This window comes from Phascolarctos cinereus, unplaced genomic scaffold (assembly GCF_003287225.1).
Source record: "Phascolarctos cinereus isolate Bilbo 61053 unplaced genomic scaffold, phaCin_HiC Scaffold_4;HRSCAF=312, whole genome shotgun sequence".
NCBI classification, from domain to species: Eukaryota; Metazoa; Chordata; class Mammalia; order Diprotodontia; family Phascolarctidae; genus Phascolarctos; species Phascolarctos cinereus.
Window position 1 is genome coordinate 501,210,857 of NW_027555847.1, and position 25,362 is coordinate 501,236,218.

The following is a 25,362-nucleotide window of genomic DNA, read 5'->3' on the forward strand; positions in this document are numbered from 1 at the left end:
TAACCCTGGGTAAGTCAGTTGATCTCTGTCTTTGTCAGTTTCCTCTACTGCAAAATAAAAATAATAGAAACATCTGCTTCCCAGGGCGGTGTGACTTGACACAGAGAGAGCTGACCTCAGAATCAAAAAGACCTGGCTTTTCAGGTTCTGTCTTTAATGCTGATTGGCTGTTTGACCATGAGCAAGTCTCTCAACTTCTCAGTTATGTAGGCAGTTCTCTGAAACTAAAAATTACAGAGGAAAGTGCCAGCCTGCAGTGGTGGAGTGAATTGCTTCATCTGGAAGTTCTCTGTATCAGTATCACAGGTCCAGTCTATTTCTCTACACTAAAAATTATCTAGGATTTCTCCAGAAGGTGATTAAAACTTCATATGTTTGGAGATGAGTCACAGTTCCTTAATGTTCTTTCCAGATCTTGTCTAGCCCTAGTAGTTGTTGTTCTTAAATATCCTTAAACTGCTTTTTGTATGAACTAGCCTCCTTTTCCAGCTTAAGAAGAGAAAGTTTGGGGACAGCTAGGCGGCAACACTAGCTGTGTGACCCTGGGCAAGTCACTTAACCCCAATTGCCTTTAAAAAAAAAAGAGAAAGTTTGTTTTCCAGTTTATTATTTCTGATTTGTGGCTTTTTATATGCAGTAATGCTATTATTGTTCAATAGTAGCAGCATTATGAAGAATTTTTATGAAACAAAAAAAGACTTGATAATTTTAGAGACTTTTTAAATGCAGAGGAATTACATGTTAAATAGCTACCTCAGTAGTTTGTGTGGATGTTATATTGAGAATAGAGATTATTCCGTATTGTTTTTCAGCTGGACTAGATAACTTATAGCAGAAGTTTATATAAAGGGCGACTCCCTTGGATTTATAAGTATCCTTTAGCTAAGTACTTATAAAATACATTATATTCTAAAGCTTTAAAGTATTTCTACTCCATTCTGTCAAGGGTATCACCATCTTCCATTCACCTAGATTCACAGTCTCAGATAGTTCTTGACTCTTCTTTCTCTCTCACCTCTCATACCAATAAAATTGCCAAAGCTTGTTAATTCTGTCTCCCCAATGGATTTCACATCCATCTCATTTTCTCTCCTTGTACAGTTCCCTCCTTTGTCAGGCCCTCTTTTTGCTTCGGCCTATAGCAGTAGTCTGCCTACCTCAAGTCTCTCTTCTGTCCCATTCGTTTGCTACACATTTGCCAAATGGGTTTCATAAAAGTATGGGGCCTAACTCTGTCACTCCTCTGCCCAAGAGGTTCCAGTAATTCCCTCTTGCCTCTGGTATAAAATACCAGTGTCTCTTCAAAGCACTTCTCCGTCTGTCTCCAGCCTACCTTTTGAGATTTTCTGTGCATTACTTTTCTTCATACCCTCTAACATACTAGCCAAACTAGCTGTTGTGCTGCTGCTTATACACAACATTACCTTTGCTGTTAACAGGCCTTTGCCACAGGCTGTTTTCCATTCCTAGAATATAGTTTACTCTCCCCTCTACTCATAGAATCCCTGGCTCTCTTCAAGGCTCATCTTAGGTGCTACCTTTTTCAAGAAGTTTATCCTGATTGCCCCAGATGCCAGAACCCCTCCACCTAGAAAGTCCTTTGTGACTGACTACCATGTATCTATTTTGTATTTCATTTTATTTGAGTATACTTTTCTATCAATAGATTGTAAGTGAGCATCTTGAGGACACGGATTATTTTGATTTTCTCTTTGTTCCCCCTCATTCCTAGCATAGTGCATGACATATGGTAGGTAGGAACTTAGGAATGTGTGAATGAATTTTACCAGTGGAATGAAAAGGTGACATTCAGTAACTGCAGTATGGCTGCAAATGATGACAGGGTATTTCAAGGGAATATCTGATGTGTTTTGTTATGTGATAGTTTCACTGTCATATAATAATTATCAATTATTCAATAACAATTCAATAATTCAAAATTATTGCCTAAGAAAATTAGGCTATTGCTTGGTAAGTTGAAATAGAATTTCTTTATATAAGTTTTCCTGAAAATGTAATGGCATCATAAAACCTTGGGCATTTAGAATGGAGCTCTCAATTAACCAGAATTCTCAAACTTCATTTTGTCCCAGGGTGATGAAATCTCCAGTGTGTGCTTTTCCTTGGTCTGGTCCTGTCCCATTCCTTTCCCCAGGGACCTCATAGTGCCCATAAAGCGAGTATTCTCAAGACTTTTATCTTTCCCTTCTCTCTTTCCCCCTACTCCCATCATATTGTGGAAGCTCTTTTCCCTTGGGGCCTTATATCCTGAGTTTTCTTTACCCTCCCTGCCTCTTTTCAAATGCTTGGCCTAGGTGCATTTTATGGTACAAGTTTCAGGCACCATAATTACTAGTTAGGGTTTTGTTTACTACATGGTCTCACTTGCCATAAAGGAAGACACACACACACGAATTTTTTTTTATTTAATATTTTGTCCCCAATTATATGTAAAAGTGATTTTTAACATTTGTTTTTTAAAATTGTTGAGTTGTAAATTCTCTCCCTCTCTGCCACCCTTCCCCCAGAAGGTAGTCAGTTTGATATAGGTTATACATGTGCAGTCATGCAAAACATGTTTTCATGTTAGTCATGTTGTGAAACAAAACACAGACAAAAAAAACTCCAAGAAAAATAAAGAAAATAAAGAAAAATTATTCTTTGATCTGCATTCAGACTCCATCATTTCTTTCTCTGGAGATAGACAGCATTTTTCACAAGTCCTTCAGAATTTTCTTGTATCTTTGTATTGCTGAGAATAGCTAAGTCATTGACAGTTGATCATCAAACAACATTTCTGTTACTATGTTCAGTGTTCTCTGCTCATTTCACTTTGCATCACTTCATCTAAGTCTTTCCAGGATTTTTTGCACAATGGTATTCTATCACAGTCATATACAATATCTTGTTTAGCCATTTCCCAAACAGTGGACATCTCAGTTTCCAATTTTTTTGGCAGCACTAAAAGAGCTGCTATAAATATTTTTGTACATATAAGCCCTTTCCATTTTGTTTTTTATCTCTTTGGGATACACATCTAGTAGTGGTGCTGCCTGGCCAAAGGGTGTGTGTGGTCTTTTGGCATAGTTCCAGATGGACATACATGAATTTTTAAAAGACTTTCAGTATAAAGGTTGAAATGAAAAATGGTCTTCCAAACCGCCAGTTAACCAGAAAACATTCCCTGGAATCTGTTGAGCGCAATTTTATAGTCTGTATTTTATCAGAGTAGCTAATTATTTTAACCAGATTGAATTCAGTTATTCTAAGTGGAGTCAGTTCAGTCTGTGCATATTGAGAATAAAGTTTAAGAAGAGAATTAGTGCTTTCTTCATGTGAATCAGCATATGGTTTCAAATTATTTTGAACATAAATAATTTTAGTTACCCTCTAAAGAAATATTCATCACATTAATTTACATTAAAATTTTGCTTTTTTCTGGTCACTTGTTCATTTGTTTCTTTGTTTTGCAGAGTGGTGGACATCGTTGCCCATATGTGTTTATCTATTTTGCAGGGGGACTTTTTGGCTGACCATTTTGTTTGATAAGCTCAGTATTGTTCATAGTGGTAGTTGTTTAACCTATTCGTGCAGTGTGGATTGTTTATATGTAGTCATCTTCCAAATTTTGATTTTCATATGGGGAAAATGTCATATCCAAGAAAATTTGTGCTTTTTATGATGCGTTCACAAGTCAAGGGGGCATTTTTTTCTTCATAAACATTACAGAAATGATTTCTGGCTCATTAATCAGATTTTTCTGTTTTTGCCAATATTCCTTGCCTCTTTTCTGTAACAGCTATTATCACATATGAAAAGTGGAGGCTTTCTTTCACAGATGCTTAAGAGATGCTCATTGCAGGACTTGTAAACAACCAATTTAACTGAAACAGAAATAATTTCTTAAATTCAGTGCATCTTTGGATTTGTTGTAAAATGTTTTTCACATCTGATAATTAGTATTCTTATTTTTGTGAATCTCAAGAATCATGATGTTCCTTTTTTACAGATTTGGTAAAGAAGATAGTATTTTAGAGTTGGAAGGAACATCTAAACAACTTCCCAGTTTCTTTTGGCAGTGGTATCCTAATACCAATCATCACTAAAACTACTTAAAATAAGTTAAGCATATAGCGATGATAAAGTGTTGAACGCTGGAGTCCCATCTCTTCTGTCCTTCCATCATTAGGCAGAGTTTGGTATGAGGCCTGGTTTCTTGCCACAGTGTATCCCTGAAAAGTGTATTGCAAAATGTATCATAAAGCATATTAGATTTTATTATGAGAATGTTGTTAGAATTATTGACTATTTTGACCAAGGGCATGATGTTAAATAGCCCATAGGGTTGAGCAATACTAAGGCATAAGAATCAAACATAAAGACTATAAATCTGTGTTTGTTTAAAATGGTAGAGTGACATCCTAAGTCCTAAAAAATGCCTAGCAGTATACTCTGTATATCAATTATAAAAGAGATCTCAGTGTACACAAAATACATAAATATAGTTCTGTGGTATTTTAGATTTAACTCACCTGAAATTTATTTGTTAGCTACAAATGTTAATTGAGCATTTAATCATCATAGACTCATAGATTTGCAGCTGGGCAGGATCTTAGAGGTCTTTGAGTCCCTTTATTTTACAGATGAGAAAACAGAAACAAAGAGAAGTTACTTGACTTGCCCAAAGTCACACAACTAGTAGGTGCCTGAAGCAGGATTTTATTGAAGCCCTTCCTGACTTTGCAAGCTCAGCACTTTATCCATCATGCTACTGAACTGTTTCACTCTTCTTAGAATTTAGAAAATTGCCTGGATAATTTGGATGGCCTACTTTTCTTAAAAGCTGTCCAGTGAAATTTGAACTCATGCCATATCCAAATATTTGAAGGCCTTTTTATAGACTTTAAAGTTGTGAGGTTTGGAGAGGGGGATTTACTTGTTTATTCTTTGCCTTGGCCAAAAATAACTGACATTTCCATTGCACGTTAAAATGTACAAAGCACTTTATTCAAAAGAGTTCTATAAGGTAGATAATTTTAGTAATAGTACCTGCATTTTACATAAGAGGGGATCAATACTTAGAGATCTAAAGACATTGCCCTGAGTTATGCAGCTGGTAAGTTTTGGTCCTGGGATTCAAGCCAGATCTCCCCTGACTCCAAGTCCAGTGTCTTCTCCCACTAATTCTGGAGAGAGAGAGGTAAGGAAGAAGAAGCTGGTCCCAGCTTTGGACGGAAAGGGAGTGGATAAAGCAAAAATTCTTATCCTATCTGGAATTGGGACCTGGGATAACTCTGTGAATATGCCTCAGGGCTTTTTTAGTAGCAGTTGACAGAACCAATTCCTCATCCTTCCTCCTATGTCTCCTGCTATCTTTGGGGGCCTGAGATAGGGACTCTGTGAGCCAATGTATAAAGGCTAGAGGCAGTAAAGTATAGGTATTTGTTAGGAAATGTGGAATTAGTAGAGCAATGAAAAGTAGGGTTACCTATAAAAAGGTTGAGGAAAATTGGAAATTATTCTGTGCTGATGGCAACAGCCCCAAATTCCCGTCTCACTGGTTCCTTGAATAGTTATATACAGGATCTGTGAGTACTCAGTGAATTAGAATGTGTTGGTATGCATGTTAAAAAAACAGTAAGTACTATATTCCAGGATTGTTGTACCTCACTGTTTCTAGTGTCAGATGATCTGGATTCAAATCCTACCTTTACTGTTGACTACCTGTGAGACCTTAGGGGAAGTCACTTAATCTCCCTGGATCTTTCTAGTCCTAGTCTAGATAAATGGTCTTATAATCTTGCTTATGGATGGTTAATTGATAGATAATTTCTACAACAGTGGCTTGTTTTTTTAGCCTAGAAAACTGGCAGCCCACTTCAGTTTAATGAATATGGGATTATCTGAAGGTCATAGATTTAGAGCTGAAAGGCAACTTAACTGCTGCCTAGTTCAGCCCTTCACCTCCCAGGTAAGGAGGAAGCTGAAGCACAGACAAGGTCCCACGTGGGTAGGAAGTGCCAAAACCAATATTTGTACCCGCATCTTTTGATTCCAACTCCAGCGCCCTTTTTATTGGTTGTTGTTCAATCGTTTTTCATTTTTATTACACCATAATAGAAGTGATTCTAATTTTTTCATAATTATTGTAAATAACTCATGAGGACTCATTTGTTATTATCTATTTTATTTCTATCTTGTTTGTTTTGTTGGCACCTCATTAGTGGAGTAACCTATGAAGGATTTTTCATTCCAAACCCAACATTTATGGGTTCAATTGACATATTTCAACTCCCCAAGTTTTCCATGGCCAAATTACTTTGGGAAACCCTGCAGTAGGGCCTGTGTATGTATATGTAAAGGAGCAGTGTGTAAAACTTACTGAAAATACCCACTTACATCCTGTCATGATGGGTTTTTATTTTTATTTTTTGCACATCTGGTGTTTCTCAGCTATGTTAGTTGTTTTTGGGAAAACAAAATAATTGAAAATGGAATAATAAATTAGCCTCCAAATGTGTTTTTCTCAAATGCTTTGTTTACAAGCCTCACAGGTATGTGACATATAATGTAGCAAAGTATTATGAACATCTTAGGAACAGTATTTATTTTCATATTGAGGCATTTAATTTTAAGATGAAATGTTAAGAGTTAGTTGCATTGTTTTAAAGCTGATCCTGTTTCTGGTATTTATTCAACAGGCCATTGTTGGACATAGAAAGGAAAAAGTCTAAGTAATAAATAGACCTTGCCCTCCAGGAAATTATATTCTATCTAGGGAAGGGCAGAAAGAGAATGCTACAACATTTATATAGATAAGTATAAAATAATGTGAAGAAGGAGAGAACATTAACAATTAGGGGGATCAGGCAAAGCTTCCTGTGGGAGGTAGCATATGAGCCTTCAAGGAAGGAAGCTATAGATTCTAAGAGGTGGAGGTGAAGTTTTACAAGCATGGGAGACAGTTTGTGCAATGACAGATAAATGGGAGATGGAATAAAAAGTTTGGAGAGCAAAAGCATTTTATTTGTAATGTAGAGCTTGTTAAGGGTAGTAATATGAAATAAATCCAGAAAAGTAGACAAGAGCAGACTGTGAAGGACTTTAAAGTATTAAACTCAGGAGGTTATAAGTTTGTAGTATATCTTATATAATAGGGAGCCACTGAAGATTATTGAGCAGGAGAGTGACATTTTTAGACCTTTGTTTTAGAAAGGTTATTTTACAGCTGATTAGAATGATGTTTGGCAGAAGAAAATCTAGAGAAGCATGTAGCCCAGTTAGGAGTTATGAAAATAGTTCTATTCAGGTGTGAAAGATAATAAAGTATTAAACTTGGTGAGTAGTTTTATAAGCAGAAGGAAGGCAATGAATGCAAGAGACCTGGAGGTAGAATTGATGACAACAACTGATTATATTTGGGATTAAGAGAGAGAGAAAATGGAAAGTAGGAGAATTATGAGGTTGCTAACCTAATCTGAGTGACTGGAAGGAATTTGGTGTTCTCAACAGAGAAAGGAAAATTTGGAGGACAAATAGGTTTAGTGAGGAAAATAATAGGTAAAGCTTCAGACATACTGAGTTTGAGTTGCTGATAAAACATCCATTGGAGCTTTCCATTTCCATTGCTTTAACCAGTGTTAGTCTTTCTACTGGGCATTTGAGTTATTACTGGGTTTCAATTTTGCCTTGATTCTGTTCAGTTAGTACTCAGAAATACAATTAGTATTCTGTAATAACCTAAAACATTTTCGTAATACAGGCTTAAGTGGTTTACCATTTGCCTTTATAATTCAATTCATCAACTTTTGAGTATATGAATAAATTAATTGAATGAACACTTACCTGGTTGAATGTGAGGAAGCTTTACTGATGAGTTACCCTACTTGTTCTGTTTCTGATTCTGCTAAAGTTTTTAACACTAATTTTAAGATACTTTCCTTGTATTCTTCAAGGCCAGGAAGAGTCTATAATTTCAAAGGCGCTGTTATGTCTACAGGGAATTATAAAACAAGAATAATTCTATTCATTCAGATCTTCTTTTGCAGAATGAGGAAATATAGCTTGGACCATTATTTCCTAAAGTAGGGTTCACATTTCCTTAAAATTGCTTTCCTCAGACCCATTTAAGGTCCAAATTGCTGAAGGTAGTATCAGCATAGCTCTAGTAGAAAACCTTTTCATAAGATTATATTTTCCCCCTAGTTCTCTTCCTCTCCACACCTTCCTTTCTGCCCACAACATATATACCATAGGGATAAAGTAGACCATAAGTTAAACATGAATCACTAATACAGGGCTATTTCATTAAAAGAAATTTTAAAAGTTTGTTATCAGTGTGCAAAAGTAAGTTCATATAAGAATACATTTTCCTATTATATGGCCAAAAATTAGACTCTGAAAAGATTGTATCCATCGTATATATGCCCTACGTACTAGATACAGCAAAATCAAGCAAGTTCTAATAAAGTTAGGGTTTTTTTTTTAAACTGCACAGTGTAGTTTGAATTGGTCCAGAGACCATGGGATTTCAAATTGTCTGCTCTTTAGGTATATTAGTAGATGAAGGTTTGTTTAGTAGGGTAGGGAGGTTTTTGAATATAGGGAAAAGTTATGATAAAGTCAGTGTTAAGAGGTAAGATTTGATTCTAACCTCTAGACTAATGACTGTACCCATAGTTTTATAACTCGTAGAGTAATTGAACATAAAAATATGGAAGTATGTATTTCTAGATAGGCATTAAAAGTGAATGTTGTTTCATTTATATAACCACAGGGTGTAAATCAATCCTGCTCATTAAGGAGACAAAATAGTGTCTCCAATTTCAATCTCAAGTAATAGTTATTTTTTACAGTCTTGCACTTAGTAGCAAAGAAGAGATGAGGCAATCTATTGCTGCTGTACTTAATGGAAATAAGGTCAGTCGAAAGAGCTAGACAGGATTGACCCACAAGTCCAGAATATCACCTGTCTTAAACTTGGGATAATTGGACACTATGTGCTGTGAATAATGAATATCTGTGTCCCACTTTAAAGTTGTTTGGGTTTTTTTTTTTTTTGGCAGAGTTGCTCATTATTTTTTACTTTTTCTCATTCATTGTACTTTACATACCTGACTGATCTCAAAACTTTATGAAGTGTGGTAAAATAATAAATTACATTTTGTGCAGAGTATATGGCTAAAATTCAATTTAAGTCTAAAAACATTTATTATTTACTTTCTGTATGCAGAGATGTTGAGAGCCTTTTCCTACCTACACACTGCTGCCAGATTTAACTTACTGAAGCACATCTGATGAGATCACCTCATGTGAGCCTTTTCCCAGATCAAAAAAATTTCAGCCATTTCTTGTTGCCTACTGAATAAAAATCAAAGTCCTTCACTTCTGATTCAAAGCCCTCCAAAATTTAATTACCCAACTTAATTCTTCAGCGTTATCACACACTAGTATAATGTCTTGTACACAGTAAACATTCAATAAATACTTGTTGAGTAAATAAATTTTAAATCAAAGTTACTGTTTTAGAAATTTTCTAGTTTTAGAATAAATTATTAGCATTCCCTAACTTTATGAGTTTTACTCTTGGGAGGAAATGTTCCTTTTAAAATAATTCAGCATTGAGTCACATAGGTATAATAGGTGGAAGATATTTTTAAAAAATTATCATTAATAAACATTTATTGAGCAATTAACATATACAAAGCACTATACAAATTCACTTAAACTCTAGTTAGCAAATACTAATAACTTATTGTGTCCAGTGATTGCGCTGTGCTATAAGCCAAACAGAGAGGTCTTTGATAAATGGATTTGGTAGATAGATAGATAGATAGATAGATAGATAGATAGATAGATAGATCCATCCTGCTATCCAGGAACTTAAAATTTGGCAATCATATCAAAGTTGAATCATAGGTTGATAAAATAGGGAAGTATCCTTAAGAGTTTGTTTAATCCAATTCCTTCATTTTACAAATGAGGAAACTACAGTTTAGAGAGCTGAAGTGGCTTAAGAAGTTCAGTAATGCAGGTAGTGAGTGACAGAGCAGTAACTGGAATCTTACTTTCCTAATTTTTAATCCATTGTTCTTTTTGCTGCACCACACTGGTAAATTACACTTTATACAAAAGCTAGGCAGCTACTGAAGTAAAAGCAATGTATTGAGAATATTTAATATTGGTTTTTCCCCATCATACCATAATCTGCATATATCTGAAATCTTTTGAGTGGAGCTGTGAAGATATATAGAATGTGGAGAGTTCCATTATCCTGGTGACTTTCAGATAATTAAAAGCATAAAATGGTAAAAGATAAAAAGAAGGTAGTTGTGGTTTTTTAGATGGAAAGGTTATGTTAACATGTACTTACTTGTTTATGTAAAAGGATGAAAGAGCTTTGCCAAATATTTTATTTCTGTTGTTCCTTGTCACAGAAATGAAACTTTAGATTGTACATAAGGGACTTTAAAATTCTCATTCTATGGGTTATTCTTTGATAGGTAGTTTTCCTCCTTGCAGAAAACTAATTTTGAAGCTGTAAAAGTATCCTTAGATAAGTTGAAAGAGGAAGAAATAAAATAAGAAACAGAAAAAATAAGAGCCACTTTTCCTTTCTCCCCACCCCCTTTTTTACTCCTACTCTTAGAATAAGTGAGAACAGATGTAGATGTCGCAGAATTGGAGAGCTGTTTATTTTGTTCTAGTTAAAGTTGAAAGACAACTAGGATTTTGATTTAGGGGTTGGGGTGCTTTTCTTTTTGTTTGTGGCTTTTTTTTTTGTATTTTTTGTTTCTTGGGCTTTGATTGTTTCTTCTTGTCATTCATTACTGAGCTCCACAATTTTGTTGTTAGAGCTTGCTTTCTTACTTTTCATCATGTCATTTTGAGGGCTTAATAGTTTGAAAACTAAAAGAAAAGTGATTGGGGGCTCAGGAGACCATATTACTTTTTATATGAGTGACTGGATGTGGAGTTCTTTTGCATGGAAATTGTCTGTGGACTACCATGCAAAGATAACGTAATGAAGGGTTGTCAGACATTTTTTTCCCATTCAAGGATAGTAGGAGTCATTTTGGGCAATGTGCCAAACTTCACATTACTTGTATGTTGGGAAAAAAAATGGATTGCTCTTAAGTAGCCAATTTAAATGAATGATTATTTGGGAAAGGTCAGCTATTTTCAAGTTCTGGTTTTATCCAAACTGAGAGAATACTCTTGATCCAGATATTGCCGCTCAGATTACAGATAAAAACATTTTTTAATTCACTTTAATATTATGCGGGAAATTTAAAGACACTGGAAATATACTTTGCTGAATTTTTCAGCTTTGCATGTTGTCAGTGTACATTGTTGCTTAACTGTTGTACTATTTTTGTTACTGTAGCTCTAATAATGACAGTCTAGTTACCGTGATGATAAACAGTAAGATGCCCTAGGAACCGTAACTCGTCCCCAGATAGCAAAAGGTTAATTTTGCTTCTGCTATGAACTTAGCTATTCACTAAAGAAGGTTTTTTACTTGCATTATGGACCTTTTGAGCACCTACATTCTGTGACACTGATTCCAGGAGTACCATGCCCTAGTGTTTTGTCAGGCACTTTATAAAAAAAAAGAACAGGTTGAAAAGGGTTCTGGACTGAAACATGGAGGGCTCTCAGAAGGTGAAGGTATCATTGTATGCTGCAGAAAGAAGGTAATATGAAAGACAAGTTAGGGAGTAAAATAAACTGGGGACTGCCATTCGAATGGGAATAATTTGAGACCAGTTACACAGCACCCTAGACCCAGCAAAAGGAGATTGTTGAGTATTTGTGGCTTTAATACAAAGTGTCCCTAGAGTTCTGGCATCGGTGGATCTACCTATGACAGATCCAATTTCTGACATGTGACATGCTATTTTTCTAAGTTTGACTAAATTCCAGCCAAATTTCAGAAATGTTAGTCCTTAGAAATATGGCCTGGTGTCTGAGATTGATCCAGGATGACTGTATGACAAGCATGCCTACTGTGTTTTGTCCTATGGGAATTAGAGGTTGAGTAGTAATAAGGATCCAACTAAAGATCTTTTAACTTTGATACTTTCTTGTTTCACCAAATCAGAGTATATTGTAAGGATAGTTACAATAAGTGTTTAATATGCAATGTCATTCACCAGTAACTTGTTTTCCCTTCATTTGCTGTAACCTGTAATATCTGGCCCTTTTATTTCTTAAAAATGTTATTGCTACATTTTGTTTTTATATTATCTTCATTTCCAGACATCTCTCTCCCTCCTGTCCTCCACAGAGATTCATCCCTTCTAACAAAAAATTTAAAAAAAAAAAGTCTTTTAATGTGTTAATCTGTAGAATTCTGCTATAAGGAATTATTTTAATTTTTTTGAAAAGTTGAACCCATTTTAATGAAATATATCTTACTCCATACACATATATGATAGTAGTTCTCATCAATGTAGTCAAAATGTGGGGGGTGGGACTGGATTATTCCATTATTTAGTCATTTAAAAGAATGGTGTTCCCTGTGCTTTATTCAACTTTCAGAACCAATAAATTACTGGATTTTAATGATAGAATGCTGATTGCTTGCAGTTGCATTTTAGTTTTTCTAGTTCTTGGTCTGTTTTTATTAGGCAGAACTGTTGTGAGAAAGACTGTCATAGGAAGAACCAAATTGCTGTAATAATTTTGTTCATTTCATCCATGAATATATAGCATGATTATTTAACTTCTTTTATTATAATTGAACTGGACCAAAGACCAATTAGGAATAGCTATCTAGGTAGATTGGCATCAAGTTAATTTTTATTTATGTGCCTGTTCACTTCTAGGTGAGGAATTTTAAATTAGAACAGGAGCAAGAGAAAAACAAAATCTTATCAGAAGCATTAGAGACTCTGGCAACAGAACATCATGAATTAGAGCAGTCTCTGGTTAAAGGATCACCACCTGTCAGCATCCTTAGTGAAGAAGAGTTTTATGATGCTCTTTCAGGTAAGTACAGAATTCTTCATACTTTATGATTCATATGTGATGTTTTTTCTTAAGAAAACTACCACTATTTTATCACCTAACTATTCTCAAAGGTAGGTATCAATATCAGTGTCATCTTATGGTAATGCAAAAGGTAAAAACTCATTGGTTAGCACTCCTAAACTCACGCATTTTCCTTTTGACTTGTCATGTTGTTCTGAGAGACTTTGGATTGTCTCTTCATCCTGTCTTCAGGATCAGTATGTTTTGCTTGGATAGAGAGCATATTTTCTTTTAATATTATTCTATTTTACTCCCCTTCTTCTAGATTATCCTTCATTTAAGTGTGCACACACATACACACACCTTTTTTGGGGGGGGGCTAGGCAGTTGGGTTAAGTGTGTTGCCTGGGGTGACACAACTGGTAAGTGTCAAGTGTCTGAGGCTGGATTTGAACCCAGGTCCTCCTGACTCCAGGGCCGGTGCTCTATCCACTATGTCACCTAGCTGCCCCTATACACATATTTCAAATTAATTTTTCTCTTTTATTTTTATGGTGAGACTTGCCATCACAGATTCCAGGTTTTTTTTTTCTGCCCATTATTGTTTCTGTGCAAGCCATAAATTCTGCTTTCATAATTCTCATTTCTCTTCTAAAACACTCTGAAACAGTGTATTGTGCTTCCATATTCTCAAATTCCATACAATCCTTTGTCTTATCAAATGTTAGATCATTTTCCTTTGCTTTATAGTATTTATGGATAGGTTACTAAGCTTGTTTATTAGATCTGGAGGCTATATTTCTTTCTGCTGTTAATTTTTTGCCTATTGATTTTTCTGATTATGTTCAAAGTCTTTCAGTTTTCTTCTTCATGAGATCTTTTGTTATTTCAGTCTTTTCCCCCATTGTTTTCCTCTATCACTCACCTTCTGACTCTCTGTCCTCTAATGATAATTTCTGTGGGGGCTAGATCTCAGAACTCCTCAGCCTCTTCATACGGGGTGATTCATGGTTCAGTAGCCTGGGTCTCTGCCCTAACTTATTTTGGGCGGAATAGAGCTGGATGCTGGGCTCTTTCTCTTAGGCTTAGAGGAGTGCCCCTCCCTCCCCTTCCTTAGGTCCTTGGCTTAGCAGTTCAGAGTACTACCACTTTGGTGCTATTGCACCACGGGGTCAATTCCTCTTGTTTGGAATTTGGGTCTCTAAAGCTCTAAGAGGATGGGGTGCAGGGAAGGGGGTTGGAGTGTGAGATTGAGCTTTATTCCAAGCCCCAGATACGGGACTTGCCTTGTTCACTCTGTTCCTCTGCCTCCCTAAGAAATGTTTTGTGACACAGAATGCTGCTGAGTTGCTGTCCACCAAGGCCCCAGCAAACTTCTGCAGCTTGAAGCTTGAATCTTTCATGGCACTGGAAGGAGGGAGGGGGTCTTCTGGAGTCTGGGGCTGGGTTATTTGCAAGCATGTTAGTCTGGTCCTTCGGTCAGCTACTGCTGCTTTGCTGCTATGGTGCTACTGTGTGGTGGGCAGTGGGGAGAGGGATGCTGAGGGAGCTCAAGAGAGATAGCAGTTCAGTTTTTTTAAAACCTTCTTTTGGATTCCAGGTGTCCTAGACCATGGACATAAATGAAGTTGCTTTATCTTTGGCATATAATCTCTGTTTTGGAGAGGCTTGAGAAGTCATGAGGATCAGAGAAAATGTCCTTCATCTTGTTGGTCACTTGACAAAGAAGTCTGTCACCCATTTTTCTTTGTCATTTTGTTCATTTAAGTACCTGGCATAATAGTGGCAACCAAGGGGTCAGCTAGGTGGCGCAGTGGATAGAGCACTGGCCCTGAAGTCAGGAGGATCTGAGTTCAAGTCTGGCCACAGACCAAATACTTGACGCTTACTAGCTGTGTGACCCTGGACAAGTCACTTAACCCCAACTGCCTAAAAAAAAAATAGTGGTAACCAAGAATTGAAATATGTAGACTAAAATATACTATATTCTTTTATCAGAGCTATTAAAACTGCACAAAACATGTTAACAATAAGTTATATATACTTTGAGGAATTTATATTCAAACCTGATTGTTCAGAGACCTAAAGGAGCTTTTCCTTAGGGGCTATTGAAAGGGAGAATATTTTTAAACGGTGGAATAGAAGCAGCTTGTTAATCATGTTTAGAATCAGTCAAGATCCATTGTTACCAGGCAATTTCACAAAGGGTTTGAACCTCCCAATGGTGAATTTTGGTGCATATGAAGTAGGATCAGCATAGGCTTTGACTGAACTCCTAGGAGGTAAATACAGGAGAGCAAAAATGAAATTTTCATTCATAAAAGAAATTCATTTTTTTTTACCAAAATAAATGGAAGTAAAAAGGAGAATAAAATGACTGGAGGAAAATAATATCAATGGGGAAGAAGTTTGAGGTCAATAAATTTATTATCTAGAACAAATGGGAAGCACTGGAATTTTTTATAGTAGATTTATTATAAAATAAAAGGCTGTAAGAGATTGATTCTGATTGATAGTGGTGTTTTGGCATGAATCACAGAGTTAACAACGTTTTAGAGTTGGAAGGGACCTCAGACTTCTGTATTGTGCAGGAATCCCCTATGATATAATTCACATTTATATGGTACTTTAAGGTTAATAAAGCACTTTCCTTTTGTTAACCAAATGACTCCATAAGACATACGTAGAAACTGGATTTCTTATAAGAGAAATGAACATGCATGTAAAACTCCCTATACCAAATACAAGAGTCCACATTAGGCTGAAGCATGAATATTTATGGATAACAAAAAAGGGGAGGTATTATGGGAGAAGTAGAGGGCAATCCTCTCCTAAATGGGAGTGGCATGGGAGGAGGAAAGGAATGGTAGAAGAGGGAAAAAGGACTAGTCTTCTCTCCTGAAGGGGAGGAGAAAGGCAGAGAAAGGGAAGAGGAGCATAACTAAGATAGCAAAAGTTGTGTAATTTTCCCTTGGTAACTGCTAGATTATGAAGATATTGCGGTCTGCTTATTTACAACAGTCTCCCAGCTACACAAACACTATATCACTCTGGTACAAACTGACTGGCATCTGTCTTGTAGCTGGTTCGACTCTCAAGGACACACTGAGAGTCCAGTTAGGAGTAGAAATAGCAAGTGATGTCAGCTTGGTGAGGAGGGGAGCGTTTCCCTCCTGCATACCCTGGGTCCAGTGTTTCTAGAAAATATGGCACCTCAAGAAAACAAGTTCAGGGGTCCCCTTCACACTTTAATGGTTCTCGTGAGTCAGGTGACATGATAGGAAACTGAGGTGCACAGAGATGAAATGACCTCCCTACAGTCATGTCAGTCAGGATTTGAACTCAGGACCCCTGTCTACAGAAAGAATGCAAATAAGTATAGTGTGTCCTTTCTACTTCATTATACTGAGTTCAAATCTGGCCTTAGACATCACTAGCTGTGTGACCCTGGGCAAGTCACTTAACCTCTATTTGCCTAATTCACTGAAAGAAGGAAATGGTAAACCACTCCAGTATCTTTGTCAAAAAAAAAAAACCCATACAGAGTCACAAAGAGTCAGGGCACTACTAATCCACTGAATAATCACAGTATCTATTAGTCTCTTTTCTGTATGCCAAACCCTCTCAGATTTGCCAGCCAATTTTTGTGTGGCATGGTTTTAAGGCCTTTTTCCATCCAGAACTAGATAAGTTCTAGCTTATCAGCATCTTTTAAAAAATCTGTTGCCTACAACTCAGAAATGAATTTTAGACGCGGTCCAGCCAGGAATACAACACAGTAGGACTGTCAATACTTCTTAATTCTGAACATTACATATATATATTTTATTTTCACATTAATCATAGGAAAAACTACAAGAAAGAGGAAACAAAACAAAGCAGAGGGGAAGAAAAGTGCAGATAATAGGCTTCGATCGGCATTCAAACTCCATAGTTCTTTCTTTGGGTGTGGATAGCATTTTCTATCATGAGACTTTTGGAGATGTCTGAGATCCTTGCATTGCTGAGAAGGGCTAAGTCTATCAAAGCTAGTCATCACACAGCGTGGCTGTTACTGTGTGCAGCATTCTCCTGGTTCTGCTCACTTCATTCAGCATCAGTCCATACAAGTCTTTCCAGATTTTTCTGAAGTCTACCTGCTCATCATTTCTTATGGAACAGTAGTATTCCATCACATTCATATAGCACAACTTGTTCAGCCATTCCCCAGTTGATGGGCATCCCCTCAATTTCCAATTCTTTGCCACCACAGAAGAGCTGCTATGAATATTTTTGTACATGTGGGTCCTTTTCCCGTTTGTATGATCTCTTTGGGATATAGCCTTAGAAGTGCTATTGCTGGGTCAAAGGGTATGCATATTTTATAGTCCTTTGGGCATACTGAACACTGTATTTCTTTTTAAAAATTAGCTTCTGTTTTCTTCAATCACTAAAATTCTGCCTTCTCTCCCTTCCACATCTTCCCCTCAGTTGAGAATGGAAGGAAAACAAAACTGCACAAGCATGTATAGTCAAGTGCAGCAAGTTTCTGCATGGGCCATATCCAAAATATATATACATATACATACATATGTATGTATATTTATCTATCTGTACATATATATATGTATGTATGTATGTATATATGTGTCTCGTATTCTCTGAGTCTTTAACTTCTCTATCAGGAGGTAACACATTTCTTCGTTAATCCTCTAGAATCTTGGTTGCTTATTACCTTAATCAGCATTCCTAAGTCTTTCAAGTTGTTTGCCTTTATCTTGTTCTGTTCCCGTCACTCTGTATCAGTTCCTACATGTCTTCCCACGTTTATTTGAAATTACCCCTTTCCTCATTTCTTATAGCACAATAGTATTCTATGACATTTACATACCATAATTTGTTCAGCCATTCCCCAGTTGATGGATCCCATTTCAGATTCCCGTTGTTTGCTGTCTCAGAAAGAGCTATCATTTCTGGATGATTAGACCCAGTTTTCCTGATCAGATTATTCTTGGTATATATTCTTAGCCTTCTGGAATATGACATTCCATACTCGCTGCACTTTTACTGTGGAGACTACTAAATCATCTGTGATCCTGACTGTGTGTCCCTGGTACTTTGAATTCCTTCTTTCTAGCTGCTTGATATATTTTTTCTTTGACCTGAATGTTTTGCATTTTGACAGTGATATCCTTAGGAGTTTTGCTTTGGGGGTTTCTTTCAGAGGTAACTAGTAGATTCTTTCCATTTGTGCTTTGCCCTCTAGTCTAAGAAATCTGAGCAGTTTTGTTGTGTTTTTTTTTTAATTCAATTTTAAGTTCCAAATTCTCTCCCTCCCAGCTTTCCTTACCCACCCATTAAGAAAGCAAGAAAACCAAAACCCATTACAAATACATAGTTGTGCAAAACAAATTGCTGCATTAACCATGTTCATACATGCATTATTTTATATATATCTATATCTATGTATATGTGCTACACACACACATATATATCTATATCTATGTATATGTGCTACACACACACACACACACAAACATACACACTCTTCAGTCTGCACTCTGAGTCCATCACCTCTTTATCTGCAGGTGGTGTGCTCACACACACACACACACACACACACACACACACACACACATATACACACATACACACATGCTTCAGTCTGCACTCTGAGTCCATCACCTCTATTTATCTGAAGGTGGATAGCATGCTTCATCATTAGTTCTCTGATTGTGGTTGCTTCCATTATGTTGATCAAAGTTCCTAAGTCTTTCAAAGTTGTTTGTTTTTATAATGTTATTATTATATGAATTGTTCTCCTGGTTCTGCTTACTTCATTTCCATTATTCCTATAAGTCTTCCTAAGTTTTTTGGAAAACATCCTTTCGTTGTTTCTTATAGCGGAGTAGTATTCTATTCTGTGCTTAAACTATAACTTGTTCAGCAGTTCCCCAATTAGTAGATATCTCCTTAGTTTCTGATTCTTTGCCACCACAAAATGAGATTCTGTAAATATTTCTGTATATATAGTCCTTTTTCTCTTTATTTGTTTTCCTTTGGGTATATGCTTAGTATTCTTCGATCAAAGGATATACTTTTTGGGCTCTTGGGATATAGTTTCAAGTTGTTTTGAGAATGCCCAGAATGGTCCACAACTCCACCAATAGTGCATTAAAATATTTGTTTTCCCATAGTTTCTCCAGCATGTGTCATTTTTAGAATATGTTTTGCCCATCTGATGCTTGTAAAGTACTGCCACAGAGTTGTTTTAATTTGCATTTCTCTAATTATTAGTGATTTAGAGCATTTTTTCTTATGGTTATTGATAGCATAGATTTCTTCCTTTGAAAATTGTCTATTCATATCTCTTGATCATTTATCAGTTTGGGCAGTGGTTCTTGTTCTTACAAATTTAAATCAGTTCTCCATATATCTGAGAAATGAGAGCTTTATCAGAGAAACTTGTTGCAAAGATTTTCCCCTGATTTCCTCTTTTTTGCCAGGATTTTATTTGTCCAAAGCCTTTTTAATTTTATGTAATCAAAATTGTCCACTTTATCCCCTGTGAATCTCTTTATCTCTTATTTGGTTGTGAACTCCTCCCTTATCCATAGATCTAACTGGTAATTTCTTCTATCCTCCTCTGATTTGTTTATATCACTTTTTATGTCTGTCTAAATTATGTACCAATTTGGAGATTGTCTTGTTATATGGTAAGAGATGTTTTGTTTTGTTTTGTTTATTTATACCTAGTTTCTACCAGACTGCTTCCCAGTTTTCCCAGAAGTTTTTGTTGAATAATAAATTCTTGTTTGAGTAACTTGGATCTTGGGGTTTATGAAACACTGTGTGAGGTTACTCTGTTCATTTGTTTCTGTATATTATGTGCCAGATCTGTTCTACTGATCAACCTGTCTATTTCTTACCCAGTACCAAATTGTGATGATTATCTTTGTAGTGTAGTTTGAGATCAGTTACATCTAGGCTAACTTCCTTCCCATTTTTTTCCTTCATTGATTCCCTTAATATTCTTGACCACGATCCTCCAGGTGAATTTTGGTCTTTTTTTTCTCTCCTTTTCCTAGTTCTATAAAGTAATCCTTTCGTAGTTTGATTGGTAGAGAAATAATAACACTTAACTTCGCAAGGTTTTTGTGAGGATCAGTTTCTGTCATGTAGCTGCTATATAAATGCTTATTCTCTCCCTCTCCTTCTTGTTGTGTTGACTTGTGATGCACCTCATTTTGTGAGCTAATTATCCCCAATCTTCCTCTTCTTTCTCTCTTCTCCCAAGGTATTCCTTTTCCCCACCCTTTCCATTCTCCTTTTAAGATTATCAAAATATATCAGATTTATTCTCAAACTTGCTGTGAGCCCTGATAATTTTAACGTTCATAGGGGACACAAGTATCATCTTTCCTGTATAAAAATATAACTAATTATTCCAATTTAATCCCTTATGTATAGTATCCCTTATTATATGCTCATTTTTACCATTTTATACTTCTCTTGACTCCTGTGTTTGAATTTCAAAAATCCTATGTAGCTCTGGTTGCGTCATCAGGAATGTTTGGAGTTCTTCTATTTCATTAAAAGTTTATTTTCTTTTGGAAGATTATTCTCAGTTTTGCTGCTTAGATTATTCTTGGTTGTAAGCCTATTCCACACTTTCCATAGCATTGTTTATTAAATTTTGTGTGATTCTGACTATGACTCCTTTGTACTTGATTTAAAATTTTTTTTGGCATCTTGAAACATTTTTTTATTTTACTTGGGAGTTCTGGATTTTATCTGTAATATTCCTAGCAGTTTTTATGTTGAGGTTTCTTTCAGGAGGTGGCCAACATATTTCCATTTCTACTTTGCTCTCTGAGTGACAGAACTATCAGATGTTACTAGTTATTTCACCCTGAACAAATTAATGAATCCTCTGGCATCTCTTCCTGCCCTGGTGCTTTCTGCTCTAGGGTCCATCATTAGCTCTCTTTCAGTTGCTGAATGCTTTACTCAGCGGACTCCTTCCCAGACCCCATCTCTAGTATCTGCGTATTTCTCTGGCTGCCTCCCCAAACCACCCTGGGCTGGAAAAAAGGGACTCACTGTGACTTTATCTTGGATTTCCTGATCAAAATTCAGTCCATTTGGGCAGTTTTCCTTTAAGATTTCTTCAAATATAACCTCTCTCTCTCTCTCTCTCTCTCTCTCTCTCTCTCTCTCTCTCTCTGTCTCTCTCTCTCTCTCTCTCTCTGCCTTTCTCTCTGTCTTCATAGCTTTCAAGTACTCTAATTATTCTTTAGTCTTTTCTTCTTGATCTGTTTTCCAGATCAGTTTTTTTTCTATGAGATATCTTGTATCTTTTTTTTTCAGTCTTTTGATTTTGTTTTAATTTTTTTGTCTTTTTTCAATATCATCGGTTTCAGTATATTTCATTCAAATTTTCAGAGAGTTTGTTGATTGGACATGTTTTATGATTTTTGTCCTAAACTATTAATCCCTTTTTAATTTTTGTTGAAAGTTCTCATTTCTTTTCTAGTTTTTTTCCCTCTGCCATTCTCATATATTTATCTAGTTTAAACTTTTTTTTTTTTGGTTAACTCTTGCTTTACACTGTTCTAGGAATTCTTGTTGAATGTGTGGCTAACCTACACTTTTCTTTGAGTCTTCGATTCTAGATGTTTTGGAATCATTCTCTTCTTCTGGGATTGTGTTTGAGCATCCCTTTAGCCATAATAGCTTTTCACGGTAGGACTCTTAATACATAGGGAAGCTAAATTTCTTTTTATAGAGTTATAAAGGGAAAATGCAAAAGTATGACAAGAAAAATGAGTAATAATAGATATTTCTGAAAAACAATTTTATGTTAGTAATTTGTCCTCCCCAAAATTTTAAAATCCAAAAACTTCGTGTCCTCTTTGTATATAAGCATACACATACAAGCTACAGAAAAATTAGTGACTTTTGAATGTTGAAATTCTTAATGCATGATTTTTATTACTATCTGCTCATTCTTAATGGGTTTTTTGTTATTTTTAGCAACATGTTAATGATTTTTTGCTTCCTAGTGTTTCCTCTTGGTGCTATTTTAGTTTAAGTGTTCATGAATAATTTACCATAAAATCTAATAGTATAGCCTAGGAAAGCCAGTAAAAGTTCTCAGATATTCTTATGTCATATACTTGAAGGAAGTTTCAAATAGCTGGGATGGGTAGGAAGGGACCATATTGTGAAGAGCTTTAAATGTCAAACAGAGGAGCTTATATTTTATTCTAGAGGTATAAGGACATACCGGAGTTTAAATAAGGGGTGACATTAATTGAATTTATTGAATATTAAGAAGACCTGGACTTTAGGAAAATTACTTTGACAATTGTGTGGAACAGAGATTGGAGGAGAAGAATATTGAGGTGGGGTGACTAACCAGAAGGCAATTGCAGTGATGCAGGTGAAAGATTATGAGGACCTGAATTAGGGTAGAGAAAGTGGGACATATCTAAGAGATGCTTTGGAGATAGAAATGACAAGACTTCTATGTTGTGTTCTTTAACTGTAACACTGAGAATTAAAGATAAGTATTCAAGGTCAAAGTACTGCAGGACTGTCATCTCTGTAATTCTGGACAGCATGGCTTTATTAACACATACCTAAGATTGGGTTAGCTTTTTGTCTGGCATATCACACTATTGACTAATTGTGTTTTCAGTCACTGAAACCCTCAGATCTTTCTTACAGATTTTTTTTTTGTTTAGACATGCCTCTATCAGGTTCAGAACCTGAAGAGGGGAACAGTTAATTTTTTTTGAAATTATTATTATTCTGAACTTAAAACACTAAACAAAATGGGCATTCATTCCACATAGCAAAATAGAGAAAGATTTCATGAACTGCAACTTTCCATTATGTATAATTTGCCTTTATTTATAAGTGTATAAGTTCAACCTGAAGCTTTCAAAGCTGTCCTGCTTGTCTGTGCTTCTTTCTGACTTTCCTTTTCTTTTCATTAAAAAAAAAAGTCTTAATGGTCCTCCTTCCTTTTGCCCTTTCCATTCTTTCTTTATCCCTATCAATATTCACCTTCCCCACTCCACCCTACCATCCATTATGCAAGAAAAAGTCAAACAAAGCCTTTGCATACACTTGAAAAACAAATTCCCACATTGACACTGTCCAAAAATGTGTCTCATTCTTCTTCTTGGGGATATCAGTTCTCTGTCAAGAGGTGAGTAGTAAGCTTTGTCAGTCCTCTGGATACATAGTTGATCATTGAATTGATCAGAGTTCTCAGATCTTTCAAAGATGTGCTTCTTTGTTATGTTGTTAGAATATAAATTGTTTTCTTAGCTTTATTTATTATTTCACTCTGCATCAGTTCATGTAGGTCTTCCTAGGTCTCTTTGAAGCCATCCATTTTGTCATTTCTTAAAGTAATATTCCATTATATTCACATACCATAATTTGTTTAGCTCTTCCCTAGTAGATGAACATCCCCTTCATTTATAGTTCTTTGCTACTACAAAAAGTTGCTGTAAATATTTTTGTAAATATAAGTCCATTTTCTCTTTTTTTTTTTAATCTCTTTGGGGGTATATACCTAGTAATGATTTTTCTGGGTCAAAGCATACGTATACACAATTGGCCTTTGGTGGCACAATTCTAAATTGTTTTCTAGAAATGCTAGATCAGTTTCAAAGCTCTACCGGCAGTACAGTGTTTCCCTGCAGCAGCCCCCCCCCCAGATTATCACTTTCCTTTTTTGATGTTTTGGTGGGTATGAAGTAGAACTTAAGAGTTGCTTTAAATTGACATCTTTCTAATTAGTAGTAATTTGGAGTGTTTTTTCGTGTTTATTGATAACTTGAATTTCTTTACTGTTTTGACCTTTTATCAGTAGGGGAATGGTTATTCTTATAAATTTGAACTAGTTCCCTGTGTATCTTGGATATGAAATCTTTATTAGAGAAACTTGCTGCCAAGATGAGTGGGTGATTTTTCATACCCAAGTTTAGAGCTTTCCCTTTATCCCTAGTAAATTGCATCTCAAAATATTCAGTCAAATGTTTGGCTTTTTGGTATCTCTTTACATAATAACTTTGTCATCTTTTGTATTATCCTCCCTAGATTTAAATCTGAAAATCATGATAAGTATGTCACCTTTGTCTTTTGGTCATTGATAAATGTATTGAGCAAAACAGGACCAAGGACAGAGCTTTGAACATCCTGCTAGACATCTTCCTCTACATCAGGGTTTCTTAGTCTGTGATACATTAATTTTTTTTAAACATTGATTGTTATTTCAGTACAACTTTTCTTTTTTATTCTTATATATTTTATTGTGTATACTTAAAAATCATTATTCTGAGAAGAGATCCACAGGCTTTTCCAGACTGCCAAAAGGCCCTAACACAAGAAAGGTTAAGAACTCCTACCTACGTGAGCTTTGATGAATGACTTAACCTCTCTGGGTCTGAACTTTTTATCTCTAAAATGAGAGTTTTGGATTAGATAACCTCTGCATCCATTCTAGTGCTAGATCTATCATTTTATAAATGCAGTGTCTTGTGGCACCTCTTCTACTATTGTAGTATCTTGCTGCTTCATTGGTATCTAACTTTTTCATGTGTTTATGCTTTATCGTTCCATCCCTCGTATAGCTCCCAAATTGTCCCTTTAGTATGTGGGTCTGATCATGTTACTCCTCTGCTTAGACCTCTCTGTTGACTAAGTGTTCTAGAGAAAGCCACCTTCCTGAACCATGCTTTCCAGTGGTTCTCAATTACCTCTAGTCTCCAGAATAAACTCCTATTTGGCGTTTAAGCTCTGCATAGCCTGGCCCTTTTCTTAGACTTCCCCCCTTTCTCATACTGCACTCCAACTGTTCCTCATCGTGACCCTTCTTTCATCTCTCTGTTTTTCACACTGGTTGTCTTCTAGGCTGGAGTGCTTTGGCCATGAACCTCTGTCTCTTAGTTTTCCTAGCTTCCTTCAAGACTCAACTAAAATCCCACCTTCTATAGGAAACATTTCCCTGTGTCCATAACCATTAGTGCCTTCACTTCTTAACTCTAGATGTGTTCTGTAGGTACCTAGTTATTTACATATTGTCTTCCTCATTAGAATGGATCATCTTTGATAGTAGGAACTGTTTTTTGCCTTTGTGTCTCTTAGTGTTTGGCATGGTGTCAGACAAGCATAATAAATGCTTGTTGACTAACTACTTGTTAGTACAATCTAGAATTGCTCTCTAGTGTAATGAATTTATCTGTATACTTCATGAAAAACTTTATGGGCCAAGAATTTTAACAGAACAGATTGCAAATCCTGAATTTAGTAGTCCAAAATGGAACGTGTGGGAAACTATCATATGTATAGACTGAGTGCTGAAGATCTTTATGTATTTCGTTGGAATTA

The 25,362-nt window shown here is 35.9% G+C and overlaps 1 protein-coding gene across 5 annotated transcripts in view; it reads left to right on the forward strand.

Annotated features, from left to right (window-relative positions):
* OSBPL1A (oxysterol binding protein like 1A) overlaps positions 1–25,362 on the forward strand; it is a 286,161-nt gene that overhangs the window by 167,526 nt on the left and 93,273 nt on the right. For all 5 annotated transcript variants that reach the window (XM_078153459.1, XM_020968688.2, XM_078153458.1 and 2 more), the window contains one exon: positions 12,831–12,993. In XM_078153459.1, the coding sequence (XP_078009585.1) occupies positions 12,831–12,993 (163 nt within the window). The remainder of the gene's footprint in view (positions 1–12,830; positions 12,994–25,362) is intronic.